This window comes from Sporothrix brasiliensis (genome assembly GCF_000820605.1).
Source record: "Sporothrix brasiliensis 5110 chromosome Unknown Cont18, whole genome shotgun sequence".
NCBI lineage: Eukaryota > Fungi > Ascomycota > Sordariomycetes > Ophiostomatales > Ophiostomataceae > Sporothrix > Sporothrix brasiliensis.
The window spans coordinates 2,702,429-2,729,776 of NW_024467137.1; the positions used below are offsets into that span (position 1 = coordinate 2,702,429).

Genomic DNA, 27,348 nt, shown 5'->3' on the forward strand with positions numbered 1-27,348 from the left:
TATTCGGGAGACAGCAGTGGTGCAAGTCGTGCCTAATTACGGCCGCGAAAAATCGAGAGTTGCGCAACGAGAGGCGCCGGCCGTCGGTCGCGAGCTTTAGTGGGGTTCGCAAGGCCCATGGGGTTGGAGCGCTGGGAATGGAGCTCATAGCGTGCCGCCGGCCGAATGGCGCAATGCCGCCCGCGACTAGGGTCTTCCCAGCCCTGTCATTGGGGTTGCCATATTGGGACGTGTTGACAGTTGTTGGTTGCATCGAATCGCAATGGTGTCTCGGCCTTTGAATTTTCAGAAAAGACATGGTTCCAGAGGAATGGGTTTCGAGATGCAGCCTCCGTGCAGACATGTAAGTTATCAATGATCCAAGTAGTGCATCGGGCAACCAATTCAAATAGTTGTGAAAAAATATTGACATAAAAGGAAAAAATACAATGTAAAGAAACAGAACCAAAACTAAGAATGTCCAAAATGTATCCCAAATGCTATGCAATATATTCGTGAGATCCAAAAAGTGCTACGTCGTCTTTTTCTCGTCATCTCGCTACTCGCCGAGAAATTTCACAAAACCGCTGGGGAACAGCCCCTTGCGGCCCATGTACACGCCGTGGTACCACTCCCCGTTGACATCTTCAATTTCACGAATTTCGGCCTGACGCGGGAAAAGGAGCTCGTCATTCGCAGCAGTCGCATCGCCGTCGCCACCACCGCTTTGCTCAGGGTACCACGCCCATCGCGCAACTGCGGTGCGGCCGACACCGCCGAGAGGCGGGAAAGGTGCGCTCTTTGGTGTAGCTGGCGAGGCGGCCGCCGCAGCCGCAGTTGTAATGACTGCAGATGGTGCCGTGGACGGTGCGCTCATCCTCACGTCGCGCGATACGAGCCGCTCAAAATGTTTCTCCTCCTTATACCAAACATACCAGGACTCGACGTCCATGCCGCTGGCTGCAGACGACGCCTCCCCAGTCTCGAGCCGGAATCCACCAACAAGGTCCTCGAGCACGACGCGCCGCGGCACGCCACCGTTTTTGCCGTCTTCGCGGAACGCCACCACCACCATGCGGTGGCCACCCGAGGGACAGCGGCGCCACCCGTTGGGACCGTTCTCGGGCGCCAATACGGTCGGCCGCTTCTGTAAAAGAGCCCCGTAGCACTCCTGACAGACGTCGTAGTCGCCCGGATGGGTGTCGGGCACGACGGTGCTCGTGCACGAGTAGCAGTGGAAGCGAGCACGGCTCGGCGGGATCGCTTTCCGGCATATGTCGCACGTCGTTGTAAAAGTGAGGGCGCGGAATGAGCCGATACGGGGCGCCGAGACAGTTAAGTCTGCCGACGGCTCGGCAGGTAATTGGTACAGGGCTGACGCGTGTGGCCGCGGCGGTGGTGAGGGCAGCAAGTGTGGTTGCTGGTCCTGGCCTTGGGCTTGCGACGGTTGCGAGCTGGTGGTCGCTGCCGGCAGTGGTTGATGTGTCAGCGGCAGCAGCGGATGTGTGCAGGCGAATCCTTGGTTGACGCAGTTGTTGCAAAACCCCCAGTCGCCGTAGTTGCACACATCACAGCGCCAGTAGCAGCTGTTAGCCCAGGCACGGCAACGCTGGCAGAATACACCGCTCTGGAGACGGTCCTGCGGGTCTTCGCTTGTCAGTGTACGACGACCCTCGGCGCCGCCGGGTACAACGCGTGGCATCAAGTATCGGTTGGCTGTCAGCATGTGCGGCTGCGGGAAGGTCGCACCGCCGGTGGCCGAAATCGCCGCTGCATTCTCGGCACGCCATTGTGCCGCCTTCTTCTCCCACTTCTGCCAGGCAGAGTAGCCAAAGCCGAACCAGTGCTGGCAGCCTTTCCCTGCCCGGTAGCAGTCTAGGCAGATGTTCCAATTGCCCATACTACAGATGGAGCAGTTGTAGTGCAAATCATACTCGATGTGCCGCCGGTTGCACCGGGCGCAGGATATATCGGGCTCTGAGAAGAATGTACTGCCCTGTCGACGGTGCCCCGGTTGTTGCTGCTGCTGTAATTGCTGTTGATGCAGCTGCTGTCGAGGCAAGGAAGACTCTGGCGAGGTAAGTGCCGGCAGTTCATACGTGTCAATAGTCACGGGAGACAGTGCAAAGTTGGCTGTTGCAACAGGCGGCGGTGTCGTATTTTGAACCGTAGTCAGGGCCGCGGGTCCTGGATTGGTGTTTGCTGTGCTCGGAGGGGCTGAAGGGTCTGCGGCAGACGTTGCTGTGGCACGCTTGGCGCGAGTTTGTCCCCCCTCAGCAGCAGAGCCTGCAGATGTGACTGGCCAAGACGAGTGTTGCTTTGGCTGTTGTGCGCCTCCCGGCCCAGGAAGTCCCATGGCCAGCGCTCGGGCCTGGAACGAGACTGCTGTCGGCGAGTTGTTGTTTGACCTTAGTGAAGACGAGGACGAGGACGAGGACCGCGACGGAGTAGGGAATGAAGCACTCCGTGCGTCGGTGGAGCGTGTCGACAACCGCGAGGCAGAGGCTGGTGCCGCTGGTGGTGTGGAAGGGAGCTCTGCGACGACAACAGCGTCTCCCTGTAGCTCTGCAGGACGCAGAGGCAGGTCGTTTTGAGACTGCGCCATTGGGCGGCTGACGCCAAGGTCAGAGTGCGTTGCGGGCAGTGTCGAGCTCCGGCCTTCGCTTGCCGTTCGTCGGCGCTGGTGGTGATGCCGCGAATCGTCGCGCACCTCGAGGTGGTGGCTCGCGGAGTTGGATATTGGTGGCCGGCTAACGGAGGTGGCGGAAATAGCGAGGGGGGCGGGAGTTACACCGTCCGCCAAGACGGCACTCTGGGGTCGTGCACCGCCGGTAGACGACCGCGAGCGGTGAGACGACTGCGACTGGGAACGATGCCGGCTGGACGGACGCGACGACGAAGAAGGGGGGCGGCCGGCGATGGCAGAGGACACAGAGAGCGTAGGCCGTCCAGATGTGCGCTCTGGTTGGCTAGCGGCGCTGGGGCCGGGCGCGGTAGCGCTAGAGACGGACACCTGCGAGCGGTGTGACACAGCACTCGACGCTCTATGGCGGTTGCTTTCGGGACGAGACGCATCTTGCCGTGAAGCCTCGCGTCGCCCACTGCCTTCATGCCGGCTCCCGTCATGGCGACCACTCTCATGTCGTGCTCGGCCGCGCTGCCGCCGCTGATAGGCCTCTGCAATGCGGCGGCTCAGCTCGTCGTCGTTTGTGAGGTCAATGTTGTCGAGGTCGAGGCCGTCCAGGATGCCTTCCTCCTGAATCTGTCGGGCAAACGCCTCAATCTCCCGTTCGATATCGAGCGCTGTGCTGGACCCGCCAGGCCCATTTTGCGAACCGCTTATCAGAGACCGCAGCGACGACTGGTGACCCATGATCGGCGGCAGATGTTCTTCTGCGGGAGCTGTAGGATTCCGCGACGCGCTACGGCGCCGGCGGCGGCGGTCGCCCGAGCCGCTGACGGCCAACCGGCCGTCTTCATCTGATGCCGACTCTGCTCCGGAGCCTGCATTTGTGCTAGCGAGAGCTGCTCTCCGCTGTCGTCGCCTCGCCTCGTGAGCAGCATTGCTGCCGTCGCTGCCGGCCGCGGCCGCCACGGCCTCTTGCCTGCTGATCTCGCGCACTTCGTCGATCAGGCGGCGCTCGGCGGCGTCCAACCGCTGCTGCTCAGCGCTGCGCTTGGGGAGATGCACCTTGGGAAAGACGTTGTCGCCGGGACGGTATTTGCTGTCCATCTCGGCCTTTTCGTCGTCAGGCTTCCTCTTGTCGGGCTGAGTCGCAATCAGCATGTCCAGCAGAGTCACAACGGTGGCGTTGTGCTTGGTGCTGCGAACGGCATCGCGGCAGGAGGGGCATGTGAAGATCGGGGCGCCGGGGGCCGGGGGATTCGGACTTGTCTCGGCGGCTAGGGCCTGCCATCCGAACCACTCCTTGAGGCATGCGCCGCAGAAGGTGTGGAGGCAGTCCAGCAGGGTTAGTGGTTGGTAGAGGAGATCGGTGCAGATCTACAGGTTAGCAGACGAACATGTGTCGGGAGAGGGCTCAGAGATACAGCTGCCCGAGGCGAGAACACAACAGAACATACCGAGCACGTCAGTTCTTTCTCCAGATCCATGGCCGGAGCTGGAGAGCCCATGGTGACGGTGATATGCCGAGTTCTCGAGAGGAAAGGAGATGAGGAGAAATGAAGACCAGAGAACGACGATGCTGAATCGGAGTCGCAGATTTTAATCGAGGGGAGATGAGGTAAGAAGAGGAGGGGCCGTGGTAAACGGTGGACCACAGCTTCAGCGTCGCCGCCACGGCCCCGTCATTGCAGTCTGTTTGCTTTGGTGTGGGTGCGGTGTCGTGGACTGTGTTTCCGTCTCTGGTTTGCGTATCGCCAACCGCTGATTCTTTGTTTGTATCGTCTTCAACCGGACGTAGAGGAAAAGAAGAGACAGTAGAAAACAAAATAAGCAGAGGTGCACGAAAGTGAAAAGAAACAAAATGCAAGGCTTGGCTCCGCCCGCACACTTCTGCAGTGTCGTGCTGAGTCGCAAATTGTAGCTCGCCCGCCGGCATGTAGTGTCAGCAGCTGGGGCGAACCGGCGGCCCCGACAGGAGCAGAGCGCGTGTGGAAGGGCGAACGAGAGGCCGTGAGTGAGGAGAAGAAAAAAAAGAGAGGAGAAGAGGCAAAATCGTTGGGCTGCATATGGATGCATGGCAAGGCCCGACATGGGCTGCAGCTTTGGCGGCAGGCGCTGTCGTCCTTGCGCTCCTGCCGCCGTTATGACTTGCCTTGCTAGCTCCCATCCTGTTTCTGTTTCTGGGTCTCTTGCGGTCTCTTGCGCATTCTCACCTTCCCTGCCACGCCGCCTTTTGGGGACTGTGATATGCGCCTTCCCGCCTTGCGGAGTATTGTCTTTGCGTGCCGTTCGTACCTTCCTTTCTTTTCTTCCGCTTGTTTATGATGTCGATTATTTACATTCTCTTTCTCCTTTGCTCTTTCTCCCTTCGGCCATCGCCAATATTCCCCGCATACCCCCCTGATTCTGTTAGACACTGCTAACGAGCTGCTAAGAAGTTCTGCTACATCACGATTGGTTCCCCTGGCCTAAATAAAGCGCGGCAGGGCGCCAAGAGCGTGCCTGAACGGGCCAACGATGGCCTGTCGTTGGTCGCCTTCTCGAATCGGTAGCAGGAATGGCATGTATGGTGTGGGGTGGAGAGAAAAAGCTGGCTGGCCCGCCGTATTCTTACCCCTCCTGCCCTTTAAAGACGACCTCACCAGTCCAGACGAACAGTGTGCTACAGCGAATTATCAGCAGCTCCAACATGTATTTCGTAATTACGCAGCATATTGTTAGCAGCTGGTGAACGCCGGCTGCACAACGTGCAATATTGGTTTTACAACACCACGCCCATCTACGCCTTGTCTTGCCTGGTTGTCGTATTCGCCTGCATTGGCGCCTTGGTTCGCTTTGGCGTCCTCGTGTTTGTTAGCACATGCAGAAAACGTTCGTTCGACAAGCGAGCTCAGTGTCCTTTTTGGTATCCTCATTTCTTCATGTGTATGTGCCTAGTTTGTCCGCCAAGATGTACATATATATGTACACACACACACACATATATATGTATATATATATCTCCATGTTCATGCCTTGCTTTGTCTTCTTTTGTTTTTCATACCGTTCGGCCTTCCGTTTTTGGTCTCTTCGTAAGACACTAGCCAGCCCCTTACTCGTGCGTCCACGTCGGCTTCTGCTTCTCGGCAAAGGCCTTCATGCCAATCTTCTGGTCCTGGCTGCCAAAGATGCCGTGGAAGACGCGGCGCTCGTACTCGACGCCGTCGCGCAGCGGCAGGTCCTGGCTCTTGTTGACGACCTCCTTGCAGCCCAGCACGGCCACCTTGGAGTAGCCCGCAATGGTCTCGGCCGTCTTGAGCGTCGCCTCCATCAGCTCGTCGTAGGTGGCAAAAACGCGCGCAGCCACGCCCCACTCGCCGGCCTCCTTGCCCGAGAACGACTTGCCCGTCAGGATCAGCTCCATGGCGCGCGCCTTGCCAATGGCCCGGGTCAGGCGCTGGCTGCCACCGGCGCCGGGGATGGTGCCGAGCTTGATCTCGGGCTGACCAAAGTTGGCCGACTCGGTGCAGTACAGGGTGTCGCACATGAGGGCGAGCTCGCAGCCGCCGCCCAGGGCGTGGCCGGATACGGCGGCAATGACGGGCTTCTTGACGCGCGTGGCCAAGTCGGACCACGACTCGATGAAGGCGCCGGTGTAGGCCTTGGAGAAGGTCAGGGGTGCCATCTCCTTGATGTCGGCGCCGGCGGCAAAAGCGCGCTGCGAGCCCGTCAGGACAATGGCGAGCACGCTGTCGGACTCGTTGAACTTGCCGAGGGCCTCGTTGAGCTCGGCGATGAGGGGGGTACACAGGGCGTTGAGAGCCTTGGGGCGGTTGAGGGTGACTAGCGGTGCAAGGTCAGCAGACATTCGGCGCGGAGGCCACGAACATGACAAAGAGCCCAAAGAGCCCAAACAGCCTGTAAAGACATACCCTGCCCGACGCCCGGACGCGGCTCTGAGACCTCAATGTATTCGTAGGAGCGCAGGGCCGAGGCAGAGAAGCTGCGGACGGCAAACCGCGATGCCATCGGCGCCCGGAGCTGGGCCGCCGCAATCGGTTGGAATCTCTTGAGGGCGTTCATTTTGTATATGGGCGAGCTGATTGACGAGAATGTGTACACCAAAGCGTGTTTGGAAACCATGCCAACTCGGGAAAACCAAAAAAAAGAAGCAAGAACATCGGCCGTTCGAAATACATCAGAAGCTATAGCGGGGAGCTCCAGCGCTGTAAGCCGCCTAAAGCCGATGAACCGAGGGCCGTATCGAGCCCCTCTGCCCCAGCGCCCGGATTCATGACTAAGCATGTGAAGGCGACTATTGACCTGCCGGTTTGAACCTTTGACTCCACGAGCTTTGCAGATGAAGCCATTCAGACTCATAACGCGTAAATATGACAATTCAGCTGTTTGGCATATGTTCTATTTGAAACCAGTTCACCCCATTATCACACCTAATTGAAGAACGTGGATAGAACGTGGCAGCTATAATAAACATGGTTGCTCCCCCTGCTTGTTCATCTTAAGCTACCTTTTGTCAATATACTAGCAGAAATAAGACCAGACATAGAATAAAACAGAGGACTCGACTCAGTAACCGCACCGGTGCTTGCAGTGAGGTCTAGCAGCTCTAGCAGCTCTCACCACATCATGGCCGGATCCGAACGAGATAATGACTAAGCTATGCCAAGGCAGCCACAAATGGCAACAGCCACAGTCAGCGTCTGTTCCAGGGGAATGAGCGCTGCACGCTGTCGCCACCACCCTTGTCACTCCCTAAAGGCCCCCACAACCACCTTCCGGTTCCTCAACAGCTATGCCATGATTGGTCCCAGGCTAGCAGACGCTAGAAACGGGCCAGATTGATCATTTTGCGTGTCTCTGCATGCTCCTTTTAAATTGCTGCTGCTCCACAGAGGGACGGCGACCGCCCAGAACCAGCAAAAAGCAGACAAGACCACCCACACCCACAAGTAAAGCGCCCTCCTTTCTTTCTGTCGCGAATATTCCGTGTCGCTGACTTTGTCGTCGCTGTATTTTATTGACCTTAGCCGTTTTTCATTCCACCTTCGACATCTTTTCCGTCCTGCCACTGACGACATCCGATCTCGCGATATCAACAAACACAAAAACACAACACGGGCTTCTTGTTGGCGACGACGAGCTCTTAACCTGTTTTCCTTTTTCCTTTTTTTCGTTCTCTCTTCCTTTATCTCGCGTGTCCCCGGACACCATCCCCCAACCGCTGCCATGAACTCCGCCGAGCCTGAGCAGACGCCCTTTGAGGCCGTGTCTGCGCAAACTTCGAAGCTGCAAAGAGTGCGTCTAGATGGGATCCCGAGAGTGTTGAGGGAGAAGGTCGCGGAGAGGCGGCGTGGCCCTGCTGCGAAGCGACGCTGCGCGGAGCGACTGGCGACTGCTCGCAGGCTCGTGAGCACTCGTCGCGGGATGGACTGTGAATCGTCCTCGCGTGCTCGCGTACAATTGCTGACACGTCTGCCCTTGTAGAGATACCAGGCCCTGCTGGACCAGTCAACACCCTATGTGACATATCGCTGGATCGGCACCGGGTCGTTCCTGTTCCTCTTCTTCCTGCGCATTCTCATTGCGCAGGGCTGGTACATTGGTGAGTGGATGGCACAAACTCCAAACGGCGACGGCAAAAGCCTACACAGAGCTAACACCCCACTCCCCTCTAGTCGCGTACGGTCTCGGCATCTACCTGCTCAACCTGTTCCTTGCGTTCCTGACGCCCAAGTTCGACCCGTCCAACGAGGCCCTCGACAACGAGATGGAGGATGGCACGGCTAGCACCCTGCCCACCAAGCAGGACGAGGAGTTCCGGCCCTTTATCCGCCGCCTGCCCGAGTTCAAGTTCTGGCACTCGGCCACGCGCGCCATTGGCATCTCCTTTGTGTGCAGCTGGTTCAGCATCTTTGACGTGCCCGTCTTCTGGCCCGTCCTGGTCATGTACTGGGTCATCCTGTTTGTCCTCACGAGTGAGTGCTCGACCACACGTCCCTCCGAACATGTCCCTCATGGGCCCCATTCATACTAACACGCCGTCTTTCCAGTGCGGAAACAGATCCAGCACATGATCAAGTACCGCTACGTGCCCTTCTCCTTCGGCAAGGCCCGCTACGGCGGCAAGAACAACTCGTAAACAGGACCAGTCCGGCCGTCGAGCAGAACGTACCCTCTGGCCGGCATTGTGTCGGGTTTGTCGATCCACGCCAGAGACACACTCCAACACTCCACCCTACGAGCATGAGCTTGCGCATCGGCATGGCATGACGATGTGTGCACGGGCATGCCACACGACCACCCCTTCAGAATCGACACAACGTCTGCGAGTCCAGCCTCGCAGCAGACGACCGCCGCAACACTGCTCCAACATGATAGGGCGGCCGGGCAGGAGAAGCTCGGGCGCCAAGGTCTCGGTACCTTGTATATTACGCCTCGGAAAACGGTGCCATCGTTGCCCTCTTTCTTTTGCTGCGCTGTTTGCTATTTGTTCTATAGAGTTATCTTAATGCACAGAGAGGGTATTTTATTTCATTTTATTTTTATATTATATGTTCTTCTCTTTGATCCGCGGTGCGCCTCTGTCGCGATCCAGCGGTCGGTCGTTGCAGTTTGTTATATCCAACATATGGGTTCATATGACGTTTCTACCATAGAGTCGACAACAAAGACGAAAGTCCGTGCGTCTTTTGACTCTTTTGACAGTCTTTCTTTGAGGCCCTGAGGCTAGCCTCCTTGACGCCCCTATTAGGGCGCGAAAGCCGCCTGTATTGGCCGCTAGGCCTCTGGTTGCCGCTCCTGACGGTGGGCTGCACCGAAAACGGGCACAACGCACAGCGTCTTTATTTTGCATTTAATTTTGCATCAAATTTAATTCGCTTTTTGGATTTTCGTTTCCGCCCACGACGGCCTGGCGCCTCCCTTTCTCGACAACAGCAAAAGCTTCAACGCCAGCGACATGTCACGAAATTGACCTCCTCCAACACCAGCGCAACGAGCAGCCACCACGACACCACGAGCATCCGCATTGATGCCAGAACCTGTGTCTGTATCATAGTTGCCAATCAGCAGCTTGCATCCAGCGCCTGAACATCACACAACACAGCCATGTCGTCGTCTGCGTCGCGCGGCGGCGGCGAACGCACCGTCCACCAGGACTATATCGCGCGCGTCCGCTACTCCAACGTGCTGCCGCCACCACCGAACCCGCCCAAGCTGCTCGAGATCCCCAACACGGGCCTCAGCAGCGGGTTCTACACCTCGCCCGCGTTTGCCTCGCGTCTGGCCCGCGAGCAGCCGCTCAACATCGAGGCCGATGCCGAGCTGGGCATGCCTCTGGACCTGATTGGCATGCCCGGCGTCTTTGACGGCGACGAGTCCTGTACGTTGTGGTCTCACGTCGCTTTCCTTCCGTCTTTTTTTCTGCCCTTGGCCGTCCGCTAACCTAAGACGCACCAGCCATACAATCCGACCCGCACCCGCCTCCCGTTCACCCGCACGACCGCGCCCTCCTCAAGCCGCTCTCGTCCCTGGGCAAGCCACGCACGACCGAGTCCGGCGTGTCCTTCTTGCGCCGCACCGAGTACATCTCCTCCATCGCCTCCAAAGGCGGCGTGGCCGGCGGCAGCCCCTTCCGCGCAGGCATCAACAAGGTCCGCCGTCCAGAGAAGCGCTCCTCGCCCGAGCCCGACGCCGGCACGCCGGCCTACGTCAAGCGCAAGATCGACCAGAGCTTCCAGGCCGCCCAGACCGCCGCCCGCGACCGCTACAGCCGCGTGCGCCATCCCACCAAGAAGAACCTGCGCCTCGCCGCCGCCTACCCGCTGCTGCCCGACCTGGGCGCGTTCCCCGACAGCGGCGCCTATGTCACGGTCAAGTTCAGCAACCACCCCGTGGCCGCCGGCACCGGTGTGTACGACTCGCGCTTGCTGTCTGGCATCTTCAAGGCCGTCGAGATGGCCGACGACGAGCGGGCGGCCCTCGAAGCCGCCACCAAGGCCTACGAGCGCGATCCCCGTCGCAACCCGCGGCCCCAGCACCACGTGCAGTACGAGTTCTACCTGCCGGAGAAGACAGGCGTGGGCGAGGAGTTCCGCCGCGCGTTTGGCGCCCCCGAGGGCCAGGCCCAGGCCGCCAGCGAGGAGCGGTTCAGCTTCAACCGCGTCCGCGCCTATGAGTCCATCGAGGACAAGGAGTACACCCATGCCACCAAGTACGCCGAGGAGGTCTTGCTGGCCTTCTCCGAAGACGCCATCGCGGCGGCACCCGACCTGGGCTCGCGCGTGGCCGGCGGTCCGCGGGCGGCCCTCTACTACCCCGTCATGCAGCGCACCGTCGTGCGGAGCCAGCGGCAAAAGCAGATTGCGCGTGGCGGCGGTGGCATGGGCAGCAGCAACATCAACGACGACGACGACGACAACGACGGCGCCGACCGTCCGGCCGACCGCCTGATGATCTCGGTGCAGGACGCACCGGACGAAATCAAGGAGCACATTGCGCTCATCCGTGCCGACCCGCTGCACTTTGAGGAAGCCCAGATGGACGCCGAGGGCGACGCGGACGAGGACGTGCCCGCACCGGCGAGGAAGAGCAATGGCCAGCACGGTGACGGCTTGGAGGATGAGAACGACGACGACGAGGACGACGAGCGCAATGGCCGTCGTGGCAGCAGCAGTCCTAACCCGGGACGGGGCAACAGCAACGGCCGCCACCGCTCGGACGGTGAGGACGAGGACGAGGACGACGCCTTGGCCGACGAGGACGAGTAGTCGACCCCAGACAGCGACGATTTCGGCTTCAAATGGTTTCCCATGTCTTGTCATTCTGCCTTGTCTCCATTTTCGTCATCTTCTGTGCTATTTTCTTGTCGTTAGCGGGTTACGTGTCTGTTCATATCATGTTTTATTCGTACAGCAATCTGGGAGAGAATGGTTGCAAAGTGTTTTTCCATATACTTTCATCGAACCATGTATCAAAAAAGTCTACACGGAGTATTTGGGAGGGAGATCGGCCTACATCGAAATATATACTGGAAACAATTGGAAACAGTAACGGTCTGATGAGTGAATGCACCGCATGTGCAGCAGCGAATAAAAAAAAGGCGTAACCCTGTCTATTAAAAGTATCCTGGCCGTTCTAATGAGCTAATAATATACAGGCAAGGACGCAAGGACTTGAGAGGCCTCTCAACACAAAGTAAATAACACAGAAAACACAACGCCAGTATCCGAGGCCCCCCTGCAAAGACAGCGCTTCTATAACAAACAAGAGCATAAAAAAGGCAGAGACACGAGTCAAACCCACCAAGAACGGACAAAATGACGAACAAGCGCCGTTGCCTACCGACAACCCTTTTGTTTGACTCGCATACGCGTGAAGACATCTACCGCTTGCAGTGACTAAAAGGGCCGCATTGTTGTAATAAACTCCAGAAAAAAAGACGGGGGGGAACAAAAACCAGGGACATAAATCAAAATGGAACAAGGCAGAAAATCACCTAGAGAGTGAAGCCGATGGACTCGCGGTCATCGTCAATAACACGGCCATACCTACAAGATTAGCAGAGAGATCAAGCATGAAAACAGAAATGAGGGGATGGGACTCACTCTAACAGCAACCGGAAGAACCACGCCTCCAGGTCGACATTGCGCACGACATTGTTGGCCCAGTCGCGGCTCTGCAACGCGAGCCGCTCCGCTTCCTTCTTGCCCAGCGCGCCGTCGCCAAAGAACCGCACGGTCTCCAGCCAGTCGTCACCGCGCAGGCTCAGCGGGATGTAGTGCGCCCACGGCTTGAGCCACTCGTAGTGCCACTCGCGGAAAATAGCCTGCTTGTACACAAGGCTCTTGCTCTGCAGGAACGCGTAGAAACGGCCCGAGAAGGCGTTGCCGTCCAGGTCCACCAGGTACTTGTACTGCCAGGCGTCCTGCTGGTCGGCACGGTCCTGGATCTCGAAAAACTGCTTTTGCGCCTCGCAGTCGCCCTCGTCGCACTGGCCAATGTGCGAGAAGTACACATTGAAGAGGTCCTTGAAGTCGGCGCGCGCCACCTCCTTGACCTGCCAGTCCTGCTCGCCGCCATCGCGGTCGGCCGCTGCATTCTTGAGGATCATGGCCTGGTCGACGGCGTTGATCTTCTGCACGAAGCGCTGGCGGTGCTGCCGGCGCCAGCCGCCGTCACGGCTGAACCCCCCCGTCGTGGAGCCCCGCCAGTACAGCTGGTCGATCTTGTCGGCCCACGGCCGGTCGCGCGCCTCGTCGTAGGTCACCTTCCCGTACCAGTACCACGGCGACGGGTACAGGATGTCGGCATACGAGGAGACCTTGGACTGCGAGAAGATGGGGAACAGGTCGTGCACGATGTTGTAGGCATTGGGCCTATCAAAAAACCCAAACGTCTCGCGCAGCGACGGCGTGTAGCAAATGTCCGACAGCGCCGTCATGTTGTACACAAAGCCCAGCTCGCTCAAGCTGTACTGCGCCACGTCGTCGCGCTGCTCGCCCTCCTCCAGCGCCCGCGCGGGGCTGTCGGGCGGGCACGACATGCGCGAGTGCGTCCATGTCGGCTGGTGCGCAAACACGTTGAAGCGTGTCAGCGCCGCCTCCTCGAAGCGGTTGCCGCTGCCGAGGCCCTTGACCTTGGCCGTGAACTGGTTGCGCAGCGTGCCGGGGCTGTCGGCGTTGGCGCGCGCCCTGGCCATGGTCTTGCCCTTGGCCGTCGCCACCAGCCGCGCCATGTCCTCGTGCGGCACCACGACACGCGGCTCGTCGTGCACGTTGAAGCACAGGTCCATGTTGGGCAGATACTGGATAAACTGCCGCAGCATGCCCTTGGTGGCATCGCGCTGCCATTCGCCGCCGCCCTCAATGTGCGAGATGTTGCCGTCGCGAATGGCTAGGCCCAGCAGGCCGTTGCCGAAACCAAGGGCCTCCTTGGCCCGCGCGCGGATCGTCGCAGGCTTGAGGCCCCAAAAGGGCGTCAGCAGCTCGTTGATCGTGTCGAACTCGTCGACCAGCTGCACGTTGTTGTCCTTGGCAAACGCAAACCACTTGTCAAAGTGTGGTGGCGGTGCAATGCCGTAGCGCTTGCGGTACTCCGCCACAGCCTCTTGGAGCGTCTTGGACTGCCGTGCTTTCATCTTCTCCAGGTCGCTCTCGGCTCCGCTGATCAGTGACCACATGGGGTGCGAGGTATGTGATGCCTTCTTCGGCTTGGACGCCGGAGGCTGGACGTCGGGCGCGGAGGCGGGCACCTGGTGACCGGATTCGACTTCGGGCGGGTGCGGCAGACTCTTCTCCGGCGTCGGGGGTGTGTTGCCGGGCGTGTTCGGGGTTGCCGTTGCGGCTGGGTCTGTGGCGGGATGTCCATTTGCATGTGGGCCGAGATATGGCGCCTGCTCGATGTGCGAGAAGGAGTAGAAGCAGATGATGAGAATGGCGAAGACGCCGAGGATAGTAAACTGTCGTGACCGCATGATGCGAAACGAGGGTATGGTACTGTATGAGCCGTGTCGAGAATAAATTGGCAAAGAAAAGAGGGTACCGTGAGGTCGACGAGACACCAATCAACGGAGCTGCTTGGCACACCGTCGAAAGAGGCCCGTGTGCGAGATTGACAAAACGGGCGAGAGAGGCAGACAGAGATGAAGTCGCCCAACACGACGATAGCAAAATGGGAGAAAGCTATCCCTGGGCAGATCTTTCGAGGAGGGCGAACGCCAGACGCGCGTGGTCGGGAGCAAGAGAGGCCTTGCTATGCACCACTGGGGCCGCAATGGGCAGAGGAGTGTCGATTCCGTGACGTGAGCAATGTGACGACAGGTTTGGTCGGGCAATTCCACAATGGTCGATGCGTGTCGTCTTTGCAGACAAAAGGAGTGGGAAAAAAAATCAGGATTTCGCAATTTCAGGCGTCGTTAGACACCCCTGTAGTCATGGGGAAATACAAGCAATAGCGACCGATTGCTCCTGCCGCGTGCGGTGTTAGTGCGCTGCAATTGTTCCACTTGGCGGAAGGAACGACCACTGTCACAAGCTTCGCAAGAGTTTCCAAGCAAGAACGGCGCACGGAAGGTGCTAATCAACTCCAGTGGCGTGCAATCAATGCATTATACATGGGACGGGAGGTTCTTGTATCCACACCCCCTATGTTCGTTCCTTCCTCAAGTCTGGGCGGGAGTAAGAGCCCATTCTAGGCCCACACCACCTCGCCAGCGACGTAAGCCCTGCCCGTTTTAGGGGGATCGGAAACAATTAATTACTCATTACAGACGACACGAGGCAGACGCAGAGCTAATTCAGCTCGCAATTTGCGCCTTTCACTGGAATGGACTTCCGTCGCGTGCTTGTCTCTGATATCCTCCATCCCAGACACAGCAAATTACTCCGTATTGCCGTACATGCGAATATGGTCACTTACGCCATCAAGGTCAGACAACGGAAGAAGAGGAAAGGCACTGGCATTGATTGTCGGGCAGTGGCGAGCTGTTTTGCTTTTGTAGAAAGATAATTCGTTTCGTGATAGATTCAAATAGGTCTCGTAAGACTCTGGCATCCTTTTCCAGTCCCAAACGCCAAATATGCCACACAAAATCGCAGCGCGCACGCGGTCCCCCAGTCGTGACTGCGCCTGTCCTACATCCCCATCGCACCAGCACACCACCAGCCTCGCCTACTGATCTAGTAGAAGAAGCCAATGATCTTGCCGGAGACGTGCTTGCGTCTCGCCTCCTCGTGGTCCATGATACCGGCCGAGGTGGTCAGGATGATGTAACCAAACTGACGGGCGGGCAGCAGCTTGACAACCCACTTCTCCAGGTCGGCCAGGCGGACGTTGTAGCGGGGGGAGATGACGGCGGTCTTGTTCAGGCTGGGAGGAGTTAGTGGCGGGTTCTCATTGCACATGCACGATGGTGCATAATGGTGCAGCGGTTGGTACGTACCGGCCGTTCAACTGGACGACAATCTTGCCCGAGCGGTGGTCATCGACCTCCTCGAACTCGCCAATGTAGCCTGAAAACAAGAAACCAGAATTAGTTGGCTGTTGCGGAAGATTAAACGTGTAAACGTCATGTGTGATTGCCAGTGAAGACTCCGAGAAACGTGTAAGATCTCCGCATATGGTGGTTTGTTCTATCGGCAACTTAAAAGACTCGTGTCGTAGGATATTTGAGACGGTCGTCCAGTTATCATGCCGAAGGGCGGAGGAGGCAACCACACATGGCGAAACAGTACATGGAGTCCCGAGACAAAAACGTACCGTGCTTTTGCATGACAGTCAAGAACTTGACAATGACCTTGGAGCTAGGGCGGATGAGCACCTGGCGCTTGCCGGCCTTCTCGGCGTTGTTGATGCTCTTCAGAGCATCGTGGAGGACGGAGGTGCGGACCATCTTGGCGGTTGGGAGAGGTTCTCTTTTACGCAAAAATAAAAGTTAGTCATTGAGGCTCTGGAGCGTGGAGAGTGCCCTTCGACGCGAAAGAAAAGAGAATTCTTCGAAGAAAGGTTCTGCCCGCTCAGTGCTGAAGGAGAGCAGCGTATCACCGGCGCCTATGTTTCCATATGCCCCCATGATTGCTGTCCCCAGCCTCCTGCGACCGCCGCAACGACGGTCGGTTCGGATGTGTTGCCAATCGCGCGTCTGTCCGCCGCGAAACGACCCAAATTGCTTCATGCCGTCTCGCAGCGTCGAGATGCACGTCAAGTTCCCATGGCCGGTTCCATCTTTTCTGTATTTCTTTTCTTTTCGCGCGCCGGGCCCAGTCCAGAGAGACGGAACATCGATCGTGAGAGTCGTCAACCTACCTTGTGTGGTGTTGAGAGAGGTCGGCGTGAAGATTGTCGTTGGGTTGGAGATGGTTGAGAAAGCAGCAAATTTCGAGATGGTTTTGCTGCGCCTGTAACTTTTCCGTTTTTTTTCGCACTCCTCGCAGTGGGTCCCCCGACTCTGCTGGCCAATTTTCTTCGTGCGAGCAGAAAGATGGAGCCGGACCATTTTTCTTCCGTGGCCGGTGCGACACACAAAATCTCCTGTGGGCCCTAACATGTACTGGCCAGAAGGGTACGGAGGGTACTGCCCCACGGTGATTGGCCGAAATTTTCATGAATTAGATAAGCGGGGACGCCTCCAAAAAAGTTTCGCTCACACAAAACTACAGCACAAGTGGCAGGGGCGCCACCATTTCCTTCCTACTAAAAAAAATCCGCCAAGTTACCACCTGCTTCTTTTCACGACAACACAAAATTCCCATCACCAAACTCTTCGAGGATCGTATCGACAACTTCAAGACAACTGAACATTAAAGATGGTGAGTTGCAACTGGATTCTGCACGGAACCTGTCTCGCCGCCGTTCTCCCCGCCGGCTGGCCGACAACGCTCGGTCGGAGCCGCCGCCTTGTCCAGCAACCCCTCCGCTCCGAATTACTCGAGAAATCGACAAGCCACCCAGGAGAAGCGCGGGGCGTCTGCGGCGGCGAGGAGAGAACGGACGACGACGACGGAAACACGGGATGAGAGACACAAGAGCAGCCATTTGAAACGAGATATGGAGCGCGTGCTGACCAGACGTTTTGCGCAACAGTCGGACGTAGAAGATAACCAGCCCGAGGTCCAGGAGGAGGTTGAGGTTTCGGCCGATGCCGCCTCCAAGGGCCAGATGTCGGTTCTGGACGCCCTCAAGGGTGTTCTGCGCCTTTCCCTGATCCACGACGGTCTTGCCCGCGGTCTGCGCGAGGCCTCCAAGGCCCTCGACCGCCGCCAGGCGCACATGTGCGTCCTGAACGAGGCCTGCGAGGAGGATGCCTACAAGAAGCTCGTCATTGCCCTGTGCTCCGAGCACAAGATCCCTCTGATCAAGGTCCCTGACGGCAAGCAGCTCGGCGAGTGGGCTGGCCTGTGTACGTGTTTTATTTCCTCCTCCCGCCACGCCGCCTTGTGCCGCTTGACACAGGACGTTTTGGCGTTTCCTTTGCCCGCTCTGTCCATTTGTTCCCTTCTTCTAACATTTTACAGGCGTTCTCGACCGCGAGGGCAATGCCCGCAAGGTTGTCAACTGCTCTTGCGTCGTTGTCAAGGACTGGGGTGAGGAGTCGCAGGAGCGCTCCATCCTGCTCAACTACTTCCAGACCGAGCAGTAAGCGGATCGATCCGAGTCGTTTATTCGATACGATACGATACGATGCTCTGCTGCGCACCTGGGACGGAATATCTAGGGCACCAAAATAAAATAAAAATTCCATCTTTTTTCCAAAAAAATCTTGTCTCACGAATTGCGTCTACCTTTTTGGAATGGTCAAGATTGCAAGAGACCGGCGGGATACTGGGTACCAGATAGACAAAAGACAAAAAGCGGATGCCAACCCGCATTTCCAGTACTTGTTCTCGTCCCGTGTCCTATGGTCATGTCTTCCTGTTTCGTAGTCTGCCATCTCTACAATTTGATTTATAAAGCAGCAACGAGAGGTGGCGTTAGATATTTGCTGCCTCAGTGTGGCCAGCGTATCTCTCAATGCACAGCATTAGAATATAATCACATATTTTTTAAAAAACTTCTACATACGGGCCCGCCACATCCTCTGACATTGGATATGGCTACCACAAGTTGCCGTCCAGCAATATCACAAGGCTGCTATATGTGGCAGTTCACTGCTGTAGCCGTTCAGTCGCCACCTGCAGCCACGCCGCCCCTTTTCTCCTTTTTTGACTCTTTTCTTTTGGAACAAAAAAACCCTCTAGAAAGAATGAAACTGTCTGTGGCCTCAAATTGACAAATTCGTGCAATTTCCGTATTCTTACTTCTCCACTGAGAGGAACGATGTCGTTCTAGCTCTTGCCTCTTTGGGTGATGTAAGATGCAAGGCGGCCAATCCTTCAACACGCGCACGTGACAGAGCTTTAGCGCGACCGCGAATTGGAAGGGGCGGCGAAGTTGACTTGAAGCGAACCCAAATTCCAAATTCTCCGCTAAAAAGATCTTCACGCTTCACTTTCTTCTTGGCCACGACAACGCGAATCCTGGGGTCTCTGCGCGCACCAACACCGACGAAACACATCCGGATCTTTTCTCGCGCAATCGGAGTCGTAGAGTCTGGACGGATGCTGAAGGCGGACGCGACATCAACTCCTACTCTTCAAGTATCCCTACGTTTTGTCGACAACGGCCTTCTTTTGCGTCTTTTGCGTCTTTCGGCCTCTTGTTTGACGTCCCTTTGGATCCTCCGCCGATTTGATCACAGTCCTCCGACTCTGATGGACCACCACTTCGAATAAGCAACTCGCCGATTGCTTGCTCTCGTTACCTGCGTGGTTTTCTCACGCGATGGCGGCCAAGGCACTCTCCCCTGCGGAGGTGGAGCTGGTGAAGTACGTCTGCTGGCAATGCGCAGCATTACCCTTCTTTGTCGACATCGTCTGCCTCTTTACAGTGACTAACAATGTGCCCTGTTGTGCAGCTCCCTGACGGAAGACGATATCCCGACCAAGCTGCGCTGTGCCATCTGCAGCAAGTTGGCCGTCAACGCTTTCAAGCTGCCGTGCTGCGAGCAGCTCATTGACGAGAACTGTGAGTATTCCTTGCGATGACGGTCACTGTACACCAGCAGCAAAAACTGACGCTGGACACAGGCCATGCGACGCTTCCCTCGACATGTCCCGTGTGCGAACACACGCCGCTCTCTGCGGCCGACTGCAATCCGAACAAGGTGATGCGGTCGACGATCCGCGTCTTCATCAAGACGGAACTCAAGAAGCGCGAAACAAACCGCGCAAAGCAGACCAAAGACGCGACACCGGTCGCGCCGGCCACGCCTGTGGAGTCGGCGGCGGCTCCGGCGGCGGCGGCGACAGCGGCAACTGCGATGGACGGGGTGGCTGTGGCTACAAGTGCAGTGGGAGAGGCACAGCAAGGCCAGGAACAAAGCCAGGGCCGGGGCCAGATGCAGGGCCAGGGCACCAATCTTTCTTCATCGTATTCTTCAAAACCTTTGGATAATGCTCAGTCTCAGTCGGGAGCCGAAGATTCACAAATGCAAGACAATGGCCAAGCAGGCGCAAGGCAGCAAGAAGATGATGTCCCCGCCGACGGGGCTGCTCTCGCCAGCGGCGACAACAACCTTAGTGCTGACACAGCTAACCAAACTGTTCGTAATTTTCGTTTTTTTGTTGTTTTTGCGTGTTCCATTGATGGTACCCTCAGCAGTCTCGGTTTCGTAACGACGAAACGGCAAAACGAGAACGCACTGTACTCGGCACATTCTTGGAACGTACAATTTGCTAACATGCCTTAACCGCGGCACAAGACAACTGCGATCGCAGCATCACAAGGCAACAATGCCACAGCAGAGCCAACGCAACAAGACGGCACAGAGCCCATGGCAGACGGCGACGCCGAACAGGCACCCGCCGGTGATGGCCAAACAGTCGATGCCCAAGAGGGCCAAGATGCCGCCACAGGTGATGCCGGCAACCAGGTCGCCGGCGGCAATGCAAATGGCATGGGCGGATTCAACATGCCGGGCGCGAACGGTGCCTTTCCGGGCATGAACAACGGCATGGGCGGCGATATGAACCAGATGCAGATGATGATGGCCATGCAGAACGGCATGATGCCGGGCAACTTTGGTTTCCCTATGATGGGTATGTCACGACGACCTGTACTCTTCTCCCCTTGGCTGTTGACGACGGCTAACACAATCCGTAGGCATGCCTGGTATGAGCGTGGATGCGTCGATGCAGGGTATGTTTATGAATGGCGGGTTTCCGAACATGATGGGTAGCGGGTTTGGCGGTGGGCAGCAAGCATGGAATGGCGGCCAAGACAATTTCAATCATCCAAATGCTTCGGGCATGGGTAACGGGGATTTCGGGTCGTATAACGGTGCCTACAACCAGGGCTACAATCAGCAGGGTAACTTTGGCTACCAAAACCAGAACCAATTCAATAACTATCGCGGTTTTGGGCGTGGAAGAGGCCGCGGGCGCGGGTATTACAACAGCAACTACAACGCCGGCCGTGGTGGCTTCAACAACATCTACAACAACCACGGCTATTATAATGGCGGCAACGGCTATGGGCCCAACGGCATGAACGGTATGAACGGTATGAACGGTATGAACGGCAACAACTTCCAGTTCCAAGGCCAGAGCAACTTTGGCCAGCATCAGGGACAGGGACCAAACGGCTTCGGCAATGTCAATGTCAATGGTAACGGCAACAGTGAAGAAAGCCAGGACAATGGTAATGGTAGCGCCGAGGGCAATGCAAATGGCGACGACACTGAAATGACCGACAAGGGTGCTGTCCAGGCCCAGAATGGACCGAAGCAGTCAGTAGAGGATGACTCCGGCGCACCCAACGAGTCCACTGATAAGACGCCGACATCTTCGATTCCTACCTTTGAGTCGCGCGACGGCGGCCAGTCCATCCCGAACGGCGCTCAAGGCGGCTTTGCTTCTTACGGCCAGTTTGGCATGGGTGGCGCTGCGCGTGTCCTTGGTCCGGCCCCAGATGTACCGCTTAACGCCCCCAGCGGTCCCAAGGCCATGCGCCAGGGTCTGCCCAACACCAGCACACTGCACCTCCGCGCGCGCGGCTTTCTCACCGACGACCGCCCGGTCGCAACCACGAATGGCTTGGCCCACAACAGCCCGACCGTTACGGAACACAGTGGCCACGGCCGGTCGCGAAGCAACTCGGTCAGCACCAAACGCCGCGACCGTGATCATGATCGTGATCGCCATCGGGAGCGCAGCCGCGACCGTAGTCGTGACCGCGATCGTCGTAATGGGCACCGGCACGGCGACCGACATGAGAGTGGCGGCTTCAAGCGCGAACAGTCCACCGGCCGTGACCTCGACCCCGACCACGACCAAAAGGACACGCAGGGCGTGGGTGTGCTGGCCGTCGACAAGCGCACGAGCAACGATCCGGACCTCGACTATGAGCAGCACGATGACTGGGACGATGGCCCCACGCGCGACCACCACGACAACGGCGATGACGAACGCGGCCGGTCTGGATCGCGGTCCAGCCACGGCCGCCGGCGCGAACACTCGCGCGATTCACTGACACTGGAGGATGCTGACCAACCCGAAGAAGAAGAAGGGGGTACAGACAAGCCGCACGGTACTGGGGCTCGACCGCGGCGTAAGAACCGTGGTGGACGGAAGAACCGACGCAAGCGTGAGAACCGCCTTGCCGAGGAGGAGCGGTCAGCCGCCAAGGCCTCTGCCGATGCAGCGGCAGCAGTGCGCACGCGGTCCATGTCGCCCCTCGACGAGTCGCGACGGTCTGGCGGCCATCGCAGCCACCGCGACCGCGACACGGATAAGAGACATGACCGCGAGCACCACGACCGTGACCGGGCTCGTGACCGTGATCGAGAGAGGGAACGGGAACGGGAACGGGAACGGGATCGTGGCCGTGATCGTGATCGTGATCGTGACGACTACCGCCGTCGGTCTCACAGAGACAGCGACCGCGATCGAGACCGCAGCCGGGACCGCGGAAAAGACAAGGACCGGCGCGACAAGGACCGCAGCGACCGCAGCGACCGTCGCGACCGCAGTGGCCGAGATCGAGACCGAGACCGAGACCGCGACCGAGACCGCGAGAGGGATCGCGATCGGGACAGCGGCCGCGACAAGGGCGGCGGCAGCAACGGCACCGAGACAACGAAGGGCGCGGCCGCGACTGGTGGCAGCAGCGATCCGTATGCTGCCGAGCGCGAGAGACGGACGCGAGAACGTGTGGCCGCCGAGGCACAGAAGCGGGCCGGCATATCAAGCTTGGTCGCCGGGTCGAAGCGCGGCCGTGACGACGTTGACGATGGAAACGCTGGTGCAGGAGGTGGAGGGGGTGGAGGAGGTGGAGGCAGTGGTGGAGGCAGTGGACGGCGCAGCCGACGAAAGGGTCGCCGTGGTGAAGCTATCGTCGCAGAAGATGCCGGCGATCGGTCGCGGCGAGGCGAGGCCGAGCGCGAGAGCCACCGCTAGGAAGTGTATGGCTGGAAGCGCGGACTGTTGCCCGTGCTGCACCGTTTCACAATATGAAACTATAGGCCGTCGTCGCACCGGCTGCTTTTCATGGGATGCTGTTTCTTTCGTTCTTTTTATCTGGTATTGGAGGTATCCGCCTGGAAAAGACGGCAAAATAAGCATCGTCGGGGACTCGGACACCGATCCAAAGACAAACGGAGAATTACATAGATCACTAGCAACATGAATATGAGCTAAACCTGGCCAGAAAATGACAACATGCCGTGATGATGTGCCGTGATATTCTCGGTATTCCTGGTTTCCTGATTTATTGATATGCTGATATCAGTACTTATACTGAGCATAGTTCATAGCAGTCACGCGCTGCATCTATTCCGCCACTGCAGCCGCGAACCAGCCTACTAACGCGCTATAACGTAGCCCCCACAGAAGGCACTAACAAGTGTCCGGCCCGCCGCACGAAAGCGGGGCAGTCGACGACCCTCGCTCCTGCCTCACTGTCTCGCTGTGTAATACTCCGTGCACTGCACGCTCACGCGCCTGCGCTGTTCGCCCCTTCCTCGACACGCCAGCAGCGGGAAAGGCGGGGTTCGACCCATTCGCACGCACTCATAGGGCGGCAGGGACGCTTTGCTCGTTGGACCGTGCCTTCCTCTTGGCCCAACGGTTACGCCATTTGGCAGTTGAGAGAGCAAGATCGCCCAGTGCTGTACCGCGTGCCTGCTTATCTTGGACGGCCGTGAGGGGGAAGGAAGGCCCAAACCTGCTCTCAGGCTCGCAGTGACAGTTTCCTTTCCTGGACATCCCACAACCACATCTTCGTCTCTTTTTTTGATGATCACCCTGTCACTTTGTAAACCTCAACATCACTCCTTTCCTGTCTCCTTGTGTCTCCCTTCGTCAGAAACCACGTCCTCCTGAACGGCGGACCGTACGGACCCCGCCCCCATTCTTACCGAGTACTCTTGTGACACCTCTCCTGTCTTTCTGATCCGTGTCGCTTTGCACTCCCGAGATCCTCCCTTTTTCTGTCCACAACACATGTAGCTTCTTTTTGCCGTCACCGTACCACGCCAGCGCTCCTTGTGTCTCTATTTTGTCGCCTATCCTCTTATCATGCGCCCATCCGAGGCCTTTGGGCGCCCGCGGCACGTCGCCGCCGCGGGCTCTGACGCTGTGGCGACACCCTTGGCCAGCGGGGGCCATGTTCTCGCTGGTGGCAACAGCAGCAGCACAGCCGGCAATGTCGGACCCAGCAGTAGCGGCAGCGGGGTCGGTGCCAGCCCTATGGTGACGTACTTTGTGGCCGACGAAGACGATGTGGACGCCGCTATCGAAGCTGCTGCCATCGAGGCGGCCGGCCGCGACCCGGAGAGCTTCAAGGCGGCGCTTCTTCAGAACGCACGGCATTTTCCACACAACAAGATGGCGGCAGGCAGCTCGACCCAGGGAAATACTGGGAAAGCATCACACGCAGCGGCCCCCAGTCTCACATTTCCCACAGCTCCCACGGCACAGCCAGCTCGTGACCGCGTGGGTGGTGCTGCCGGCGACGACGACAAAAGCCAGGAACCTCGGCCAAGTACACCCGATATCTCTCGACAGCACCAGGCCCGCCACGGGCATTCCCGCTCGATCACGACCTCGCACCCGCCGTCCTTGCCGCCCAACTTCTCTCCGCTTTTCTCCCAGTCGGCTTCGACGAGCTTGTTCGGCACACCGGGCCCTGCCTCGCTGTCTGCCACGAGCAGCCCGTCATCCCGGCGGGACTCGCTAAGTGGCTCGCTGCTGATGGACGATCCCTCCGTCGGCGGCAGTGCCGGAGGCGACGGACCGATCAGTCGTGACATGAGTTTCGATCTGGACAGGGGCCCGGGCAATATCAGCTTTGGGCCGAGCATCAGCGGTTCAGGGATTGCCAGCGCGAATGAAACGACCCGTGAGACGCCCACGACGGACCGCATAGCAGCTAGCCGCCGCGAGGCAGACCACTCTTCGTCTGACGCGGCAGGAGCTGCTGCGGCCGCCACGACTGCCTCGTTTCTCCTCGGCGCTTCGTCCGCGGGTTTTTCGACAACCGATACGGACAGCATGATGATGGACAGTGGCAGTGCCCCGCAGCTGATCATGCCCAGCATCAAGATGCCGAGTCGGCGGCCGTTTACCGAGGAGGGCAAGAACATGGGGCGTCTCAAGGTGCTGATTGCCGGTGACTCAGGTGTGTATTCCTTTCCCTCCGTTCAATTCACATGGCTCATTGCAGCTGTTCCTAACCCACGCCAGGCCTCGGCAAAACGTCTCTCATCAAAGCCATCGTGCAGTCCTGCCCGCACATTGTCCACGTCGACCACGTCACGCCGACGTCTTTCTCACTGAGCGGGACACGGCGGTCATCGGCAGCGACAGCGACAGCGACCGCGACCGTATCCGGAACGTCCACCACGAACATGCCCGACGGAGGAGGCCAGAGCACAGTTCGCGCTCGTCGCAAGTCGTCTCGGTCGACTCGCCCAGACCTCTCCACCAACCACATCACCGAGATCTATGCCAGCACAAAGCCGTACCCGACGTGGTGGAACGAGGTCAGCGATGCGGGTGGCGTGCGGCGGAGGAAGAGTCTCGGTGACAACGTGCTCGACCGAAACATTTGTTTTGTGGACACACCAGGCTTCACAAGGAATACATCGGTCAGTTTCACCCCAACTTGCAACAAAAACAGTTTAAAGCAGTTTATGGCTTCCATGCTAACGTTTCCCACAAGACCATGGACACCATCATGCCGGTTGTCGAATATGTCGAAGGCTATCTCAAGAAGCTCTGCACAAACTCGCTGAGTGACGCAGACTTTGTCGGCCTTGTCAGTGGCGACGGTGGCACTTCCGTCGATGCCGTGTTCTACATGATCTCAGGCCACCTTACGCCAGCTGATATTGAATATCTGCGGCTTTTGACGCCACTGACGAATGTCATTCCAGTCCTGGCGCGGGCCGACACACTGCATGCGGACAAGGACATTGCCGAGGCAAAGGAGACAATCGCCCGGCAGCTTCACGAAGCGAACATCAAACCGTTTGTCTTTACGGCCCCGACAGCAACGCAAGACCTGGCCCTCACCTTGGCGTCGTCCTCGGGCCTCCCCCAGCCGTACGCCGTATCAAGCGCCAACGGGTCCGACCACGACGTGATGGATGCCAGCCTGCTCATGAGCCCCGACTACGTCCAACCACTGGTCCCGACCGATCTCGCAGCTCTCGTTGAGCAGGTCTTTTGTCGCGACGGCATCTCGCGGCTGCGGCATGCTGCGGCCCAAAAGTTTGCCAAGTGGCGGCGGTCTGACTCGGCCGACAGTCCTTTGCGTCCACAGTCGCTCTACCGGCCGCTCGGCCTGGGCGGCGGAAACGAGCTGGGCATTCTTCCCGGCAGCCCGGGCAGCCCGGGCGCCCGTCCCGGTGTGCTGACCACGCCGCTCGGGGCGCCGTCGTCGTTTGCGCTGGCCCGCATCACCGACCATACGCAGCGCGAAGAGCACCTCGCCCGGATCCGCTTGGCGAACTGGGCGGCCGAGCTGCAGCGCAGCCTCGACAGCGAGCGCGCCCACTACGAGAACCTGGCCCGCAACGAGCGCGCCGTCTGGCTCACCGAGCGGCTGAGCGAGTGTGTCCAGGACGGTACGCTGGTCGCCGTGCCGCCCGCTGCGCGCGACATTGCCCGCCAAACGAAACAGGAGCAGGCCAAACTCGCCAAGAAGAAAAAGAAGACGGCGAAGAAGAGCGCCGGGTGGTCATTGTCGTCGTCGTCGTCGTCGTCGTCGTCGTCGTCGTCTGCCTTTTCGCACGAGGATCCTCTTGGCCTGCTCCAGGTCACGGCCGGCCTGCGCGCGCGCGGCATGCTCGTGCTCGAAGTCCTGGGCGGCCTGAGCGTCCTGGGTGGCATGGCCCTGTGGATGGCCAGGCACAACTATCACCTGCAGGTGTACGACTGGGTCATGGGCGAGTGGTCACGGCTGTGGAACGGCGAGCGCTAGGCCGCGTCGTCCAGTCCGTTTGTCGGCCCTCGTGGTGGTGGCACTCGGACATGTGCTTTGTGGCGTGTCTGCGCACTTGTCAGATGCCACATATTTGTTTGATTTTGATTTTGATTTTGGTTGTCGTTTTGTTGTTTGTCTTTCTTGCATCGCCATTCACCAATACCATGGGACACAGAAGGGCATATCTAAGGGCGTTTGTCATTTTTCATGGGAACTGGATGCTACTTCTCTTACTACTTGTATTTCTCGGCAGGAAACGCTCTATTCTACATATGCCGTTGCAATACCAACGAAATGAAACGCAATTATTGAAATTGAAGCAAAAACGGAACGTCTGTCTTGATCTCTTGGCGATTTCGTACGGCTGTCTCTATTCGCACAGTCGCTTTAGCGTTCGACTCTGAAGCTTACAGGGCAGCAGGGACAGCTGTCGAACCTAGTTGCACGTGATAGCCTCTACAAGTGTCCCTTTCAGCGCCCCGTGCAGCGCTAATTCCGCTGCACCCTTGACACTACTCTGTAGACATACACGCAACAGTGGCTCCACTTTAATTCAATCAAAACGCGCTCTCTCTCTCTGACAAAAAAGGGAAGGAGCTACTCGAACCCGTCCCGGCAAACTAGGGAACGCCGTTCTTTCTCCATCCTTCCTGATCTGCCTCTTCTGCAGTTCTTTTGTTTTTCTTCCTCTCTCTCGCTTTGCTCCCCCCTTTCTCCCTCCC

At 58.2% G+C, this 27,348-nt stretch overlaps 9 protein-coding genes across 9 annotated transcripts; 5 read left to right on the forward strand and 4 right to left on the reverse strand.

Annotated features, from left to right (window-relative positions):
- Nucleotides 1-538: 538 nt before the first annotated feature.
- SPBR_01244 (sh3 domain containing protein) lies at nt 539-4,113 on the reverse strand (the record flags this gene model as incomplete). Its single annotated transcript, XM_040759555.1, has 2 exons — nt 539-3,982; nt 4,063-4,113. 2 exons carry the CDS (start codon nt 4,111-4,113, stop codon nt 539-541), a joined length of 3,495 nt encoding a protein of 1,164 aa, XP_040619719.1.
- Nucleotides 4,114-5,696: 1,583 nt separating this feature from the next.
- Nucleotides 5,697-6,667, reverse strand: SPBR_01908 (enoyl-CoA hydratase; the record flags this gene model as incomplete). The annotated part of the gene is made up of 2 exons (XM_040760218.1): nt 5,697-6,427; nt 6,517-6,667. The coding sequence occupies 2 exons, from the start codon at nt 6,665-6,667 to the stop codon at nt 5,697-5,699; spliced, it is 882 nt and encodes a 293-aa protein (XP_040619720.1).
- Nucleotides 6,668-7,831: 1,164 nt separating this feature from the next.
- On the forward strand, nt 7,832-8,744 carry SPBR_01937 (RER1 protein; the record flags this gene model as incomplete). Its single annotated transcript, XM_040760247.1, has 4 exons — nt 7,832-8,011; nt 8,090-8,207; nt 8,281-8,580; nt 8,656-8,744. 4 exons carry the CDS (start codon nt 7,832-7,834, stop codon nt 8,742-8,744), a joined length of 687 nt encoding a protein of 228 aa, XP_040619721.1.
- Nucleotides 8,745-9,712: 968 nt separating this feature from the next.
- Nucleotides 9,713-11,373, forward strand: SPBR_01594 (RNA polymerase II-associated factor 1; the record flags this gene model as incomplete). Its single annotated transcript, XM_040759904.1, has 2 exons — nt 9,713-9,986; nt 10,064-11,373. The coding sequence occupies 2 exons, from the start codon at nt 9,713-9,715 to the stop codon at nt 11,371-11,373; spliced, it is 1,584 nt and encodes a 527-aa protein (XP_040619722.1).
- Nucleotides 11,374-12,101: 728 nt separating this feature from the next.
- SPBR_01478 (capsule-associated protein CAP1) lies at nt 12,102-14,078 on the reverse strand (the record flags this gene model as incomplete). The annotated part of the gene is made up of 2 exons (XM_040759788.1): nt 12,102-12,153; nt 12,211-14,078. The coding sequence occupies 2 exons, from the start codon at nt 14,076-14,078 to the stop codon at nt 12,102-12,104; spliced, it is 1,920 nt and encodes a 639-aa protein (XP_040619723.1).
- A 1,204-nt stretch (nt 14,079-15,282) lies between these two features.
- SPBR_02009 (small subunit ribosomal protein S15Ae) lies at nt 15,283-15,995 on the reverse strand (the record flags this gene model as incomplete). Its single annotated transcript, XM_040760318.1, has 3 exons — nt 15,283-15,472; nt 15,546-15,615; nt 15,863-15,995. The coding sequence occupies 3 exons, from the start codon at nt 15,993-15,995 to the stop codon at nt 15,283-15,285; spliced, it is 393 nt and encodes a 130-aa protein (XP_040619724.1).
- Nucleotides 15,996-17,149: 1,154 nt separating this feature from the next.
- SPBR_02061 (small subunit ribosomal protein S12e) lies at nt 17,150-17,741 on the forward strand (the record flags this gene model as incomplete). The annotated part of the gene is made up of 2 exons (XM_040760370.1): nt 17,150-17,501; nt 17,617-17,741. The coding sequence occupies 2 exons, from the start codon at nt 17,150-17,152 to the stop codon at nt 17,739-17,741; spliced, it is 477 nt and encodes a 158-aa protein (XP_040619725.1).
- Nucleotides 17,742-18,922: 1,181 nt separating this feature from the next.
- SPBR_01236 (uncharacterized protein) lies at nt 18,923-22,596 on the forward strand (the record flags this gene model as incomplete). Its single annotated transcript, XM_040759547.1, has 5 exons — nt 18,923-18,966; nt 19,056-19,165; nt 19,228-19,742; nt 19,902-20,238; nt 20,303-22,596. The coding sequence occupies 5 exons, from the start codon at nt 18,923-18,925 to the stop codon at nt 22,594-22,596; spliced, it is 3,300 nt and encodes a 1,099-aa protein (XP_040619726.1).
- A 1,119-nt stretch (nt 22,597-23,715) lies between these two features.
- On the forward strand, nt 23,716-26,623 carry SPBR_01302 (heat shock protein; the record flags this gene model as incomplete). Its single annotated transcript, XM_040759613.1, has 3 exons — nt 23,716-24,817; nt 24,883-25,286; nt 25,361-26,623. The coding sequence occupies 3 exons, from the start codon at nt 23,716-23,718 to the stop codon at nt 26,621-26,623; spliced, it is 2,769 nt and encodes a 922-aa protein (XP_040619727.1).
- Between the last annotated feature and the right edge of the window lie 725 nt (nt 26,624-27,348).